The following is a 12,462-nucleotide window of genomic DNA, read 5'->3' as shown; positions in this document are numbered from 1 at the left end:
TACTAAGACTTTATTCCCATAATACAACTTTTTCCACCAAGGTAATTTTCCACAAATGACAGCTTTATTTGTTGTTTACTTGAATCTTGTAAAAATGACTGCTGATTTTTTTCATTTTTGCCGTTGATGTCTTGTTAAATGGTATTTTTAGAATGTGCCACACGGGTGCCCGGGCCGCACCTTGGAGAGCCCTGCTCTGCATCTTACCATCAGACATCAGATCTTCGTCCTCGTTGTCCTCTCCCTCCTCCTCCTTCTCCTCCTGCACATCTTCCTGTTGATGAAGGAAGAGCTCCAACAGCTCATCTAGGTTGGGCAAGGTCAAATACTTGACCTCAGAGCTCTAAAAAGTAGACATAAAGTAAGTAGCGCACGCAAGCAGGTGAAAAGAACCAAGGAGTAGTATTACTGTACCTTGTCTGGCAGTCTGTACGCGGCGTTATATTCGTCACGTGGGCTCTTCCTGACAACATACAAACACATTCCTAAATACTTCATATTTTCATATTTCATACGCAGTATTGCGACACCAGACACCAACATGGGTGTCCCAAGCACGGCCCGGGGGGACATTTGTGGATCCCGGCTGTTTTATTTTTGTGTCAAAATAAAAATGTCAAAATATGATTAGAATAATACAAATATAGCACTGTTTTTATTTACAATACCGTTGCAATTTTACCTCAATAAAGTAAAATAGTCCCTAAACGTTTTACAAGCAGAAGTTTTACATTTGACAAGTATTAAATCAACACATTACTGTCAATAATAAAGTCACATTTTTGTTTTACTTGAAAAGAATTATGAAAATTAACTAACAATATTACGAGGAAAGTTGCAATATTAAAATAATTAAGGCATCATTTTATGTCAGTAAAATTGATGACAAATAAAATGATAATACAAAAAGGATACAGGATTTGGTTTTTTACTTTACAGTTGCTATTTTACCACAATAAAGTAAAATATTAACAAAAAAAACACAGTTTTACAAGGATTCTTTTTATTTATTTTTATTTTATTTATTTATTTTTAAAGATCGGCCCCACGGCACATTCTAAAAATATCATTTAACAAGAAAACTTTAAAAAAACAACAGCAGCAAAAAATAAAGTTGAAATATTAAAGAAAAAAAAGACTTAAGTCGTCATATGATGAGAAACAAACAAAACAACATACAGTTAGAATGTTTGGAAAACTAGGATTGGGCAAAATGTTATAATATTATGGGAATAAAGTCATAATAAGAGAAAAAAAAGTTGTATTCGAAAGAGGAAAAAAGTCAAGAATAACCTTGTAATATTATGGGGAAAATAATGTCATTTTAGTAGCATAGAGATGAAATTTTAAAAAAAAAGGATTTTTTTTGTAAGCCGTGATATTTTGAGAAACAAAACTAAATAAAGTTGTAATTTTTGGAAAATTAGGATGAGGAAAAAATGATAATACAATGGGAATTAAGTCAATATATTAAAAGAAAAAAGTCGTATTCAAATAAGGAAAAAAAGGTCACAATTTTATGAGAATAAACTGGTAATACTGACTGTTTGAAGTCATGATATTTTGAGAAGAAAAAAACTAAAATTGTGACTCATTAGAGTGTGACGTTCTTTCTTAATATTTTGACTTTATGCTCGTAAAATGTTAGCTGTTTTTTTTCTGCAGTTTTTTCCCCCCAACTTTCTTCTCGTAATTAGGACTTTATTTCTATAATATTTTGACTTTATTCCCACAATATTATAACTTTTTCCCCAACCTCATTTTGAAAAAAAATACTTTCTTTGTTTCTCATATTATGACTTTTTTTTTTTTTTTTTATAAAAACATTTCTTGAATATTCCAACTCTATGCTCCTAAAATGGCATTACTTTTCCTCATAATATTCATAAATTAAAACTACATTAAAACTTTCTGGTCGGTAGAATCCAACATTTTTTCTCTTAATATTTTGACTTTATTCTTGTAAAATGTCAGCTGTTTTTTCATTTCTTGTCAATTTTGTTCTTATAATATTATGACTTTATTCCCATATTTTGGTTTTATTCCCATAATATTAAAAAAAAAATTCCAAGCTAACTTTCCAAATTTTTAAAAAGATTTATTAGTTAATTTTTTCTTTAATATTTCAACTCCATGCTACTAAAATAAATTTTTTCCTTATAATATAAACAAATTTATTCTCATAAAATTACCACTTTTTTTCATTAGAGTGTGACTTTATTCTCATAAATTCTCCCCCCATTTCTGTCTTAACTTTTTTCTTGTAAATTCCGTTCTTGTAATATGACAAGAACAACAAGCTCCCCCTGTACGTACAGCAGTTAAAGTGTGGAATGAAGAAACTGATCAAGTACTTCAGGACTGCTTTGGCTGCACAAACTGGGATGTGTTTAAAACTGCAGCGGGGAGGGAAGATTGTACTGTTGATTTGGATGAATATGCTTCTGCTGTTAGTGGCTACATTAGCACATGCATAGAGACTGTTACCACCACCAAGTATTACAGAAAATACCCTAACCAAAAACAGTGGATGAACTGTGATGTAAGGGCTAAGCTACGTGCTCATTCGACTGCATTTGTCATGGGCACCGCTGAGGACTACAAAAAGGCCAGATATGACCTGAGGAGGTCCATACGAGAGGCCAAAAGACAGTACAGACAGAAGCTGGAGGGCTACTATTCCACCTCAGACCCTCGGTGCATGTGGGCGGGGCTCCAGCACATCAGACTATCAACAGTGGAGTAGCGTAGCCACGTCCAGCCAAACCACACTAACAGCAGAAGCATATTCATCCAAATCAACAGTACAATCTTCCCTCCCCGCTGCAGTTCTAAACACATCCCAGTTTGTGCAGCCAAAGCAGTCCTGAAGTACTTGATCAGTTTCTTCATTCCACACTTTAACTGCTGTACTTACAGGGGGAGCTTGTTTAAGAAGTTGTCTGTATGTTGGATAAAGGAATATACAGATGTGGTCAGCCTTTCCAAAGTGGGGTCTTGGAACAGCCTTCAAAGCACCTTTCATGTTGCTGTAGACTTGGTCCAGGATGTTATTTTCCCTTGTGGGAAAGCTCACATGCTGGTAACATTTAGGGAGCACAGTCCTGAGGTTACAGTGGTTGAAATCGCCAGATATAATGAATACAATTCTCAACAAAGCACTCACACACACCGCGCGCAACACACGCACACACTCATAGCACTTTATTTATTGATTTGTATTATTTATTTGTATTAATGTCTCTTGTGTTGTTGTTGCTTAATTTATTGGTATTTATGTTTCTTATGTTCTTATTCTTTCTTGTGTTTTCTTTCTTTCTTGGGAGAATGAACAGAATAAGAATTTCATCGCATAGTATAACTGCCTGTTTTACCATGCATATGACAATAAAACTCTTGAATCTTGAATGTTTTGGCTTTATTCCCATATTTGTTTTTCCAAGCTAATTTTCCAAACATTCCAACTATTGTTTTTTATTAATTAATTTACTTTTTCCTTTAATATTTCAAATGTATGCTACTAAAATGACATCATTTTTCTTCATATTATGATTTTATTCTTGTAAAATTACAGCTGTCTTTTTAAATTCCGCAGTTTTTTCCCCAAAATATCTGGGCTTTTTTCTTGTAAATGTTCTTCTTGTAATATTATGACTTTATGTTTGTACTTTAATATTGTTATGATTTATTATTCCCCAAATAAAATATGATACAGTAAGTGCTGTGTTTTTATATGTTCAGAAGGCACAGAAAAGACAAATATGTGTGTGTTCATGTCTCACATAAGGATGGTGGATTATGGGCCAAATTCCAAAAAAAGTGTCACTTTTCCTTGAAGCCGGCGGGTGGTAGTTGTCCCGTGCCTGACTCAGGAGGTCCCTTGCCCCTTACCTGTGCACGAGCACCAGCAGGGCGAGGCCACGGAGCCTCCAGGCCAGAGCCCTGGCCGTGTCCCGGTCCGAGTGCTCCGTTTGGGGATGGGAGAAGAGAAAGACCTGGGGGGTCTGCTGGTAGGGGAACGGCGGGCCTGGAACAGCAGAGGGGTCTTCGTAGACTTCAGACTGGTGATGTGCAAGAGTCGACATTTCAAGATGTGTTGCTTGTCATATTGGTGTGCGTGCGTGCGTGCGTGCGTGTGTGTGCGTTACCAAGAGCGGCGCCTCCATGAGCTGCAGGAAGGTGTGCAGGCCAAGCGTGGACAGGGGGGTCCCCATGGGAGTCACAGGGCAGCGCTCAGACTGGGAAGCCCTGCAGTGGAGGAACCACACTCCACACGCTCCGACAGCACTAACGGAAAGAGCAGAGAAGCCCTCACATCGTCCTTCCCTTCAGCACCACGACATGCTAACACCAACATACCCCAAGTGCTTCAGAACCGGGCCTCCGGTGATGAGGATGAACTGGTATTTGGACCCGTACACGTACGCCGTCTCCATGATCCATCTGTGCTCTAAAGCAACACAAACATTTTCTTCTCCTAAGAAGCCTGATACTTTATTTACCGCCAAGAGAATAAGAAAGAGTCGGACTTTATGCAAATTACACGGCTTTCATCCCCTAATATTACAACTTTGACCCCTACCTCATTTTACAAAAATGCCAACTTTATTTGGTTTTGTTTCTTTCTCACAATATTACAACATTTTTTCTTGAATATTTCCACTCTCTGCTACCAAAATGACATTATTTGTCCACAGTTTATTCTTTAATAGGATATTTCAAGTTGACACCTTTTTTCTCATTACGATACGACCTTTTTCTTTTCACATTTTGATTTTATTCTCATAAAATGACAGCTCTTTTTTTCCATTTCTGTTGTTGGGTTTTATTTTTTAACATTTTCCAACTATTTCAAACTGTCTTCTCCTAATATTATGCCTTTATTCCCATAATATTCATATTTTTACTCAAACTCGCTTACCCAAAATTACAACTTCTTTTTGTTTCTTATAAGATTTAAACTTAAAAAAAACATTCAACTCGATGCTACTAAAATGACATTTTTCCTCATAACTTTATTCTCGTAAAATTTCAACCTTTTTTCCTCCTTCTTGTAAATTCCGTTCTTGTAATATGATGACTTTATTCCCATATTTTGGCTTTATTCCAATAGTATTGTAAGTTTTTTTCCCAAGCTAATTTTCCAAACATTTAAAACTTTTTTTTCTTGAATATTTCAACTCTATGCTACTAAAATTACATTATTTTTCCTGGTAATACTACTATTACTTTTTTCTTGTTACAATAGGATTTATTTTCTCTTAACATTTTGACATTATTCTTGTAAATTTACAGCTGTTTTTTTTCTCATTTCTGCAGTTTTTTTTTTTAATACATCTGAACTTTTTTCTAGTAAATTTTGTTCTTGTAGTATTAGTTTTTTCCAAGCTAATTTTCCAAATATTCCAACTTCTTTTATTAAATAATTTTTAAATATTTTTTGATATTTAAATATATGCTACTAAAATGACATTATTTTTCCTCATAGTATTTCAGGTTTATTCTCATAAAATTGAAACTTTTTTCTCGTTAGAATATGATTTTTTTCTCTTAATATTTTGACGTTATTTTTGTAAAATTACAGCCGTTTTGGTTTTTCATTTCTGCTGTTTTTTTTTTTATGTCTTTACTTTTTTCTAAATGTTATTGTAATATTATGACTTTATTCCCATATTTTGGCTTTATTGCCATAACATTGCAATCTAATGAGAAAAAGACATAATTTTACGAGAAAAAACTCTTAATATTATGAGGAAAAATAATGTCATTTTAGTAGCATAGAGTGGAAATATTCAACAAAAATGTTTTTTTTTTAAAGTCATAATATTATAAGAAACAAAACAAAGCTGTAGTTTTTGGAAAATGACATTGGTGAAAAAGTTAAAAATATTACGTGAATAAAGTCATGTTATGGGAATAAAGTTATAATATGGCAAAAAAGACATAATAAAGTTAGAATATTATTGGAATAAAGTCAATTTATTATGGAAATAAACTCATAATATGAGGAGAAATAATGTAATTTTAGTTGCATAGAGTTGAAAATGAGATTGGGGAAAAAGTTAAAAATATTACGGGAATAAGGTCATCATAAAGTTATAATATTATGGAAATAAAGTAATAATATTATAGGAATAAATTTATGAAATTACGGGAATAAAGTCATAATATGGGAATAAAGTTATAATATTACGACAATAAATAACGTTACAATTTTACGGGAATAAAGTCATAATATTATGGCAATAAAGTTATAATATTACAGTAATAAAGTCACAATATTACAAGTCATAATATTATGGGAATAAAGTAATAATATTTTGAGAATAAAGTAATATTATGGGAGTACAATTATAACATTACAGGAATAAAGTCACAATATTACGAGAAGTTGAAATATTGGGGGGTGTTTGTGTTCTGTGGGTCCAGTCCCAAACCTGGTGGGATTGGACTGAATGTGCTACGTGAATCACTGCAATACCAAAGGAGCTGTGCACACCATACCTTGGGTCCCCAGACTGCTGACATAAGCCAACACCATGTCCTTCTTCCCCCTGCAGGACTTCTCCATGGCCAGCAGGTCGGCGCCAGAATGCACATACTTCATCTCATCTCGCAAAATGGCACTACAGGACACAAAGCGCCAAACGTATACTGCATCACATCATACGCATACCAATATCATGCTGCTTCTGGCTGGATGTACCCGTTTAAAGCACCCACTGCAAAAACAATAGTCAAAGATGCTCTGTATGTTTTTGAGGACATACTGCAAAAACATCAGTCAAATGTTCTCCACTTCATCAGACAGATAGATAGCTGAATTAAATAAATAAATATATATATAAATTATATAAATTTAAATAAATATATATAAATATATTCATTATATAAATAACACTGTAAAATAAATTAATACAAATAAAAATGACTTCAATAAAAGTGTAAAAAAAAATATTCAAATAAACACATAAGTAAAAATAAATAAACATTGAAACCGACAAGAAAAAGTTAAAAATAAATACATATAAATACAAATAACTACAATAAGTGTCAAAAAAATATAAATAAAACAAAAATTATTTCATAAAAATATACAAAAATAAATATGACTTCAATAAAAAGGTAAAACAAATTAAAAATGACTCAAATAAAAACATAACAAAATAATGAAACTACACAAAAATAAAAAAATGACTTAAAACTTTAAAAAAAGAATAAAAATGATGATTTCATTAAAGCGTAAAAAATAAATAAAAATGACTTAAAAGTGTAAAAAAAGACTCAAATAAAACATAAAAAAGTAGTAAAAATACATAAAAATAAATAAAGTAAAAAAATTAATGAAATGACTTCAATAAAAGTGTAAAAACATGACTCAAATAAAAACATTATAAAATAGTAAAAATAAATAACAAATAATAAATAAATAATAATTAATAATAAAAGTAAAAAAATAAATGACTTCAATCAAAACAATGGAAAAAAATTAAAAAGTAAATTAAAATAAAAGCAATTTAATACAACTATTACAAAAAATGACTTCAATAAAAGCATTGAAAATAAAAAAGACTCAAATAAAAACATTTTTAAAAAGAATAAAACAACATAAAAATTAAAAATGACTTCAATAAAAGCATTGAAAATAAAAATGACTCAAATAAAAACATTTTTAAAAAGAATAAAACAACATAAAAATTAAAAATGACTTCAATAAAAGTGACCATTGGAAAATGTGGGTACCAGGTTGAGACCCTTTGAAGCCCGAGTCAATGTAAGTGGAGAACTCTCGTCAAAGATTGTCTATTTTACAAGACAACGCTTCTGTTTTGGGGAATCGTCCAAGTTCCTTTATGATAGGAACATTGCTGTTTTATGGCCCCACATCAAAAAATGCTGGTCAAAGATCCTTTATACAGGACACTCGTTTTGTGTCGACGTCAAGATAAGCGGTCGCTTGATGAGTTGTGGACATAAGCGGGCTCCAGTGTGTACGTTTGAGGACAATACGTCTCTGCTGACTTACAATAGGACTTCAGAGACGATGGAGTTGACGTCGAACACGGTGTCCAAATCCAAAGCGGCCAGCTCCTTACCCCCCCTTCCAAGACAGAAAAAAAAAGAGTCAGGAATACTCGTCTGATACTAGCGTGACTACTTTGCCAAGGCAGTGTTCCATGTTACTTGATGGGCGGGTGCACCACGTACCCAAATAGAAAGGCAGCGTTGGGAGCCCTTTCTTTCACGCAGTGGGAGGGAATCAGCTCCTCATTGCAGTTGATCTGCAAATACAAAACACAGCTCCGCTTTCTGCAACAATATCTCTGAGTTTCCCACATCATACCGCATGGCCAAAAATGCCAAAAAAGGCCAAAATGAAAAACGCATATATATATATATATATATATATATATACACACACATATATATATACACACACATATATATAATATATATACACATACACACACACGCACGCACATATAATGTGTGTGTGTGTGTGTGTATATATATATATATATATATATATATAAATATATATATATATATGGACTTTATTCCCCTAATGTTATACTGTTTTGTTTTCCCCCCTTATGTCATTTTCCAAAAAATAAACATTAAAAAACTTCATTTTGTTGAAGACTTTTTTCATTACATATTTTTTCTTGAATATTTCAACGTTACGCTACTAAAATGACATTATTTTTCCTCACATTCCAATGTTATTTTTGTAAAATTGCTATTGTATATGATATATATATACTGTATGAATACACAGTAATAATATTTATAATCTACAAATATATACATATTTTATATAATTGCTTTTTTCTTTTAATATTTTGACTATTCTTGTAAAATGACTGCAGATTTTTTCATTTTTCCTCAAAATATCACACATTCCTTCTCGGAAAATTGCAACCTTTTCTCATTAGAATACACCTTTTTTCTCTTCATATTTTGACTTTATTCTTGTACTATTACTGAGTTTTCCATTCAGCTTTTTTCTTGTAAATCTTTTTATTGTAATATTATGACTTTCTTCCCATAACATTATAACTTTTCCCAAAAATGACAACTTTATTTTTCGTTTTGTTTGACTCTCATAATATTACATTTTTTCCTTTAATACTTTAACTCCGTGCACCTAAAATGACATTATTTTTTATTATTTTTCCTCAGAATATTACCAATTTATTCTTGTAAAATTGCGACTTTTTTCACATATTATTTTAACTTTATGACTGTAAAATTACTGTTTTTTCCATTTCTGCTGTTGCTTTTTTTTCCAACTATTTCCACTTTCTTCTTGTAATATTATGACTTTATTCCCATAATATTATAACTTTCTCGTTATATGACAACTTTTTCTCTAAATATTTTGACTTTATTCTTGTAAAATTCCTACTGATTTTTCCACTTTTGCTTTTTTTTTTTTTTTTTCCTTAACTCGCTCAACTTTCTCCTTGTCAATTTTCTTCTCATATTTTGATTTTTAGAATGTTTCTGTGGGCTGCAAATGGCTCCATGGTGGCAATTTGGGCACCCCTGTTTTTTTTAGAAATACAATTGAACTTCCTTGTGTCATTTCTCCATGTGTGTGTGTGTGTGTGTGTGTGTGTGTGTGTGTGTGTGTGTGTGTGTGTGTGTGTGTGTGTGTTTTTGAGGCGTATTAAGAAGCAGAGTTATGGGTTTATGAGTGGGGGCCAGCTGGGGGTGGCCAATAAATGAATGTATGACTACTTTTTACAAACCCAAAGCTCCACACTTTGAGGCCTGCCATGTTTACCTTGCCCACCAGGATGCCATAATCCTGCAGAACCTCCGCAGACTTTTTCAACTCCCCCAAGAAGAGCGAGATGGTTGGAGAGACTGAAGACAGAGAATAGACACGAATGCTCTTATTATGATTAAGCTAAGGTTCATTTGGTTCAGTCCTGCACTGTTGCGACACACCTTGAGTCTGAAAGTAGATAAAAAGCATCTTCCCGGCATTGAGTTTGTCATAAAAGTCCACCGTGGTTAACTCAAGCAACAGGCCTGACGTGTTCACCATGTCTGTGCATCCTCCTGAATGTATGCACAGCAGGGAGAAAGCAACACACACCCACATGGTGGACAAGGGGCTGTAGGGACAAAACACACAACATGCAAAAGCGTTACAGGCAGGGTCACCATTGATAATCCATGTCTTTTCGCTAGACACTGACAAATACCATCCAATTGGTGGTCGGCGGCTCTTCCTAAAAATATCATTTAACAAAAAAAAAAAACAACAGTAGAAATGTAAAAATCAGCAGGTATTTTACCAGAACTTATGAGGGAAAAACCTTGTAATTATGTTTGGAAAATTTGATTGTGGAAAACACAATGTTATGAAAATAAGGTCAAAATATTTTCAAGAATAAAGCTGAAATAGTTGTGGAAAAAAGGGAAAAATCTGTAGTCATTTCACAAGAATAAAGTCAATACATACAGACAAAAAAGTAGTAATCTAACAAGAAAAATGCAGCAATTTTACAAGAATAACATCATAATATTATGAGGAAAATAATGTCATTTTAGTAGAAGTATTGAAGAACTAGAAAAGCACTCAGAGAACGAAGACCTCTGCCGAGCGCCATTGTTCCCCCCACATTGTGATTTACACCATAAACTTATTTTATCGACATATTTAGATTGCTAAGGTTAGCACGCTAGCAGTGCATAACGTTAGCATGATAACACCTAGCATAATAGTGGTAAGTCTTTATCGCAGTGTCTAGCTATGAAAATGGCTAAAAATGCTACTATGTTAATGTAAGCATGCTAGTAATGCTGACACCTAGCATGATAGTGCTAAGTGTTTATATACTGTATGTGTCTACCCACGAAAATAGCAAAAAATTATAGTATGCTAACGTTTGCATGCTAACAATGCCAACACACTAACGCTAGCATGCTAACACCTATCATGATAGCTCAATGTACCGAATGAGTTGAACATTTTGACTTTGGAATGGTCTGGAATGTGGAAGTAGCCAGAACTCTTCAGCTCAAAGGCATTTTGTGTTCCAGAAGAAAAAATGTAGGAATTTTTGTGCTGTGGCTCATAGCATGAATTTCCTGACTTTGTTGAATGAGTTGATGTTGGAACCAGGTGAGTCAGTTGAGAAATGTGGAAGTAGTAGCAGGTAATAGCAGTTTTACGGAAAAGTGTGAATTTGGGGAAATTTTTGATTGTTTTTTGCAGTATAAATATAGGTAGCCTGAACATGTTGAACAGTTTGATGTTGGAATGGCTTGAATCAGTTAAGAAATGTGGCAATAGTAGCATGTAATAATAATCAGTTGGAGGCAAAAGGGTGAATTTTGGGAACATTTGTAATTTTGTATCACCCCCATTATGTAATCAGTTCTTCCATATTCCATTTCTGACAATTCCTGAAACTTTCATTCAAATCCATTTTGAACTTTTCAAGTTATTTTGAACACAGACATACAAAAAACATAACCTCCGCGCAGGTAACTAGAGATGTCCGATAATATCGGTCCACTGATATTATTGGCATAAAAATGTAATAGCAGTCAATATCAGTATGTGTTTTTTTTCCTTATAATTAAAACCGATACAGCCAAAGTTGTAAAATTGCGACAAGCAACATTGCTGAATTTGCTGCCTCATGTGGTTAATACTTTACACCAGATGTGGCGGACATCTGTAACTTCAATCCCAGCAACTCATGCCATGGAGGGCCGAGACACTGCAGGTTTTCTTTCCAGCCAGTCACTAAAGCAGGTGATTTTAATGATCAACCCCTTCAGTTTGAGGGAAGGAGCTCATCATTTAAATCACCTGCTGAAGAAACTGGTTGGAGAGAAAACCTGCAGCGTCTCGGCCCTGCAGGGCGCGAGTTTGACACGTGGTGTAAAGAGTGACGTTGATATTAATAATGGTCATTTTCACCTATATGACAAAGCTATGATTTTTTCTTGAAATGTGTATATATAACTTATATATAACTTCTTAGCATCTTATATCAAAGTGGCAACGTTGCATCATTTCATTTTTCAGTATGTGGCCCTCGCTGGTGTTATCATGCCATATGAGGTGCGCTCTTTCAAATGATTGGTATAAGCATAGACGATTGATGCATTACCCACCTGAGAATGTCAAAGTTTGTCTTTCCGGGTGCAGAAATAGCAAGGCATCATAGTTAAGAAGAATAACATCAAATACATGATGCTATCAGACGTCCTACCGAAGGTGAAAGTATTTTAAAAAAGTGTGCTTTCGGCTAAAATTCCAAGATGCTTGTTTGTTTGTATGCTAGCAGTAGCTCGCTTTGTCAAGTCGGTTGCAAGTATATATCCAACTTCCGGCTTGGGTTTTCAAGGTAAGGTGTTTAATTGACGACGCCGACGTGAAAACGGCAAGAGATAAAAAAAAAAAACCCACAAAGATTAATTTACGTTATAAAA

At 33.6% G+C, this 12,462-nt stretch overlaps 1 protein-coding gene across 4 annotated transcripts in view; it reads right to left on the bottom strand.

Moving 5' to 3' along the window:
• txndc16 (thioredoxin domain containing 16) overlaps positions 1-12,400 on the bottom strand; it is a 38,253-nt gene extending 25,853 nt beyond the window's left edge. For 2 of the 4 annotated variants that reach the window (XR_008567275.1, XR_008567266.1), the window contains exons 1-11: positions 12,145-12,397; positions 9,958-10,127; positions 9,791-9,873; positions 8,209-8,282; positions 8,027-8,101; positions 6,505-6,626; positions 4,360-4,450; positions 4,149-4,287; positions 3,892-4,061; positions 415-463; positions 208-343 (exon numbers count right to left, since the gene is read on the bottom strand). Coding sequence is in view for 2 of the 4 variants with exons in the window: in XM_054764823.1 (XP_054620798.1) it covers positions 208-343; positions 415-463; positions 3,892-4,061; positions 4,149-4,287; positions 4,360-4,450; positions 6,505-6,626; positions 8,027-8,101; positions 8,209-8,282; positions 9,791-9,873; positions 9,958-10,114 (1,096 nt within the window). In the remaining 2 variants the exon portion in view is untranslated. Of the gene's footprint in view, positions 1-207; positions 344-414; positions 464-3,891; positions 4,062-4,148; positions 4,288-4,359; positions 4,451-6,504; positions 6,627-8,026; positions 8,102-8,208; positions 8,283-9,790; positions 9,874-9,957; positions 10,128-12,144 lie in introns of all 4 variants that reach the window. The other 2 variants (XM_054764823.1, XM_054764670.1) reach the window with 2 other exon arrangements.
• Between the last annotated feature and the right edge of the window lie 62 nt (positions 12,401-12,462).

The sequence above is a fragment of the Dunckerocampus dactyliophorus genome, chromosome 1, assembly GCF_027744805.1.
Source record: "Dunckerocampus dactyliophorus isolate RoL2022-P2 chromosome 1, RoL_Ddac_1.1, whole genome shotgun sequence".
NCBI classification, from domain to species: domain Eukaryota; kingdom Metazoa; phylum Chordata; class Actinopteri; order Syngnathiformes; family Syngnathidae; genus Dunckerocampus; species Dunckerocampus dactyliophorus.
The sequence above is the reverse complement of the archived record's forward strand: the minus strand, read 5'-3'. Positions and strand labels throughout refer to the sequence as shown.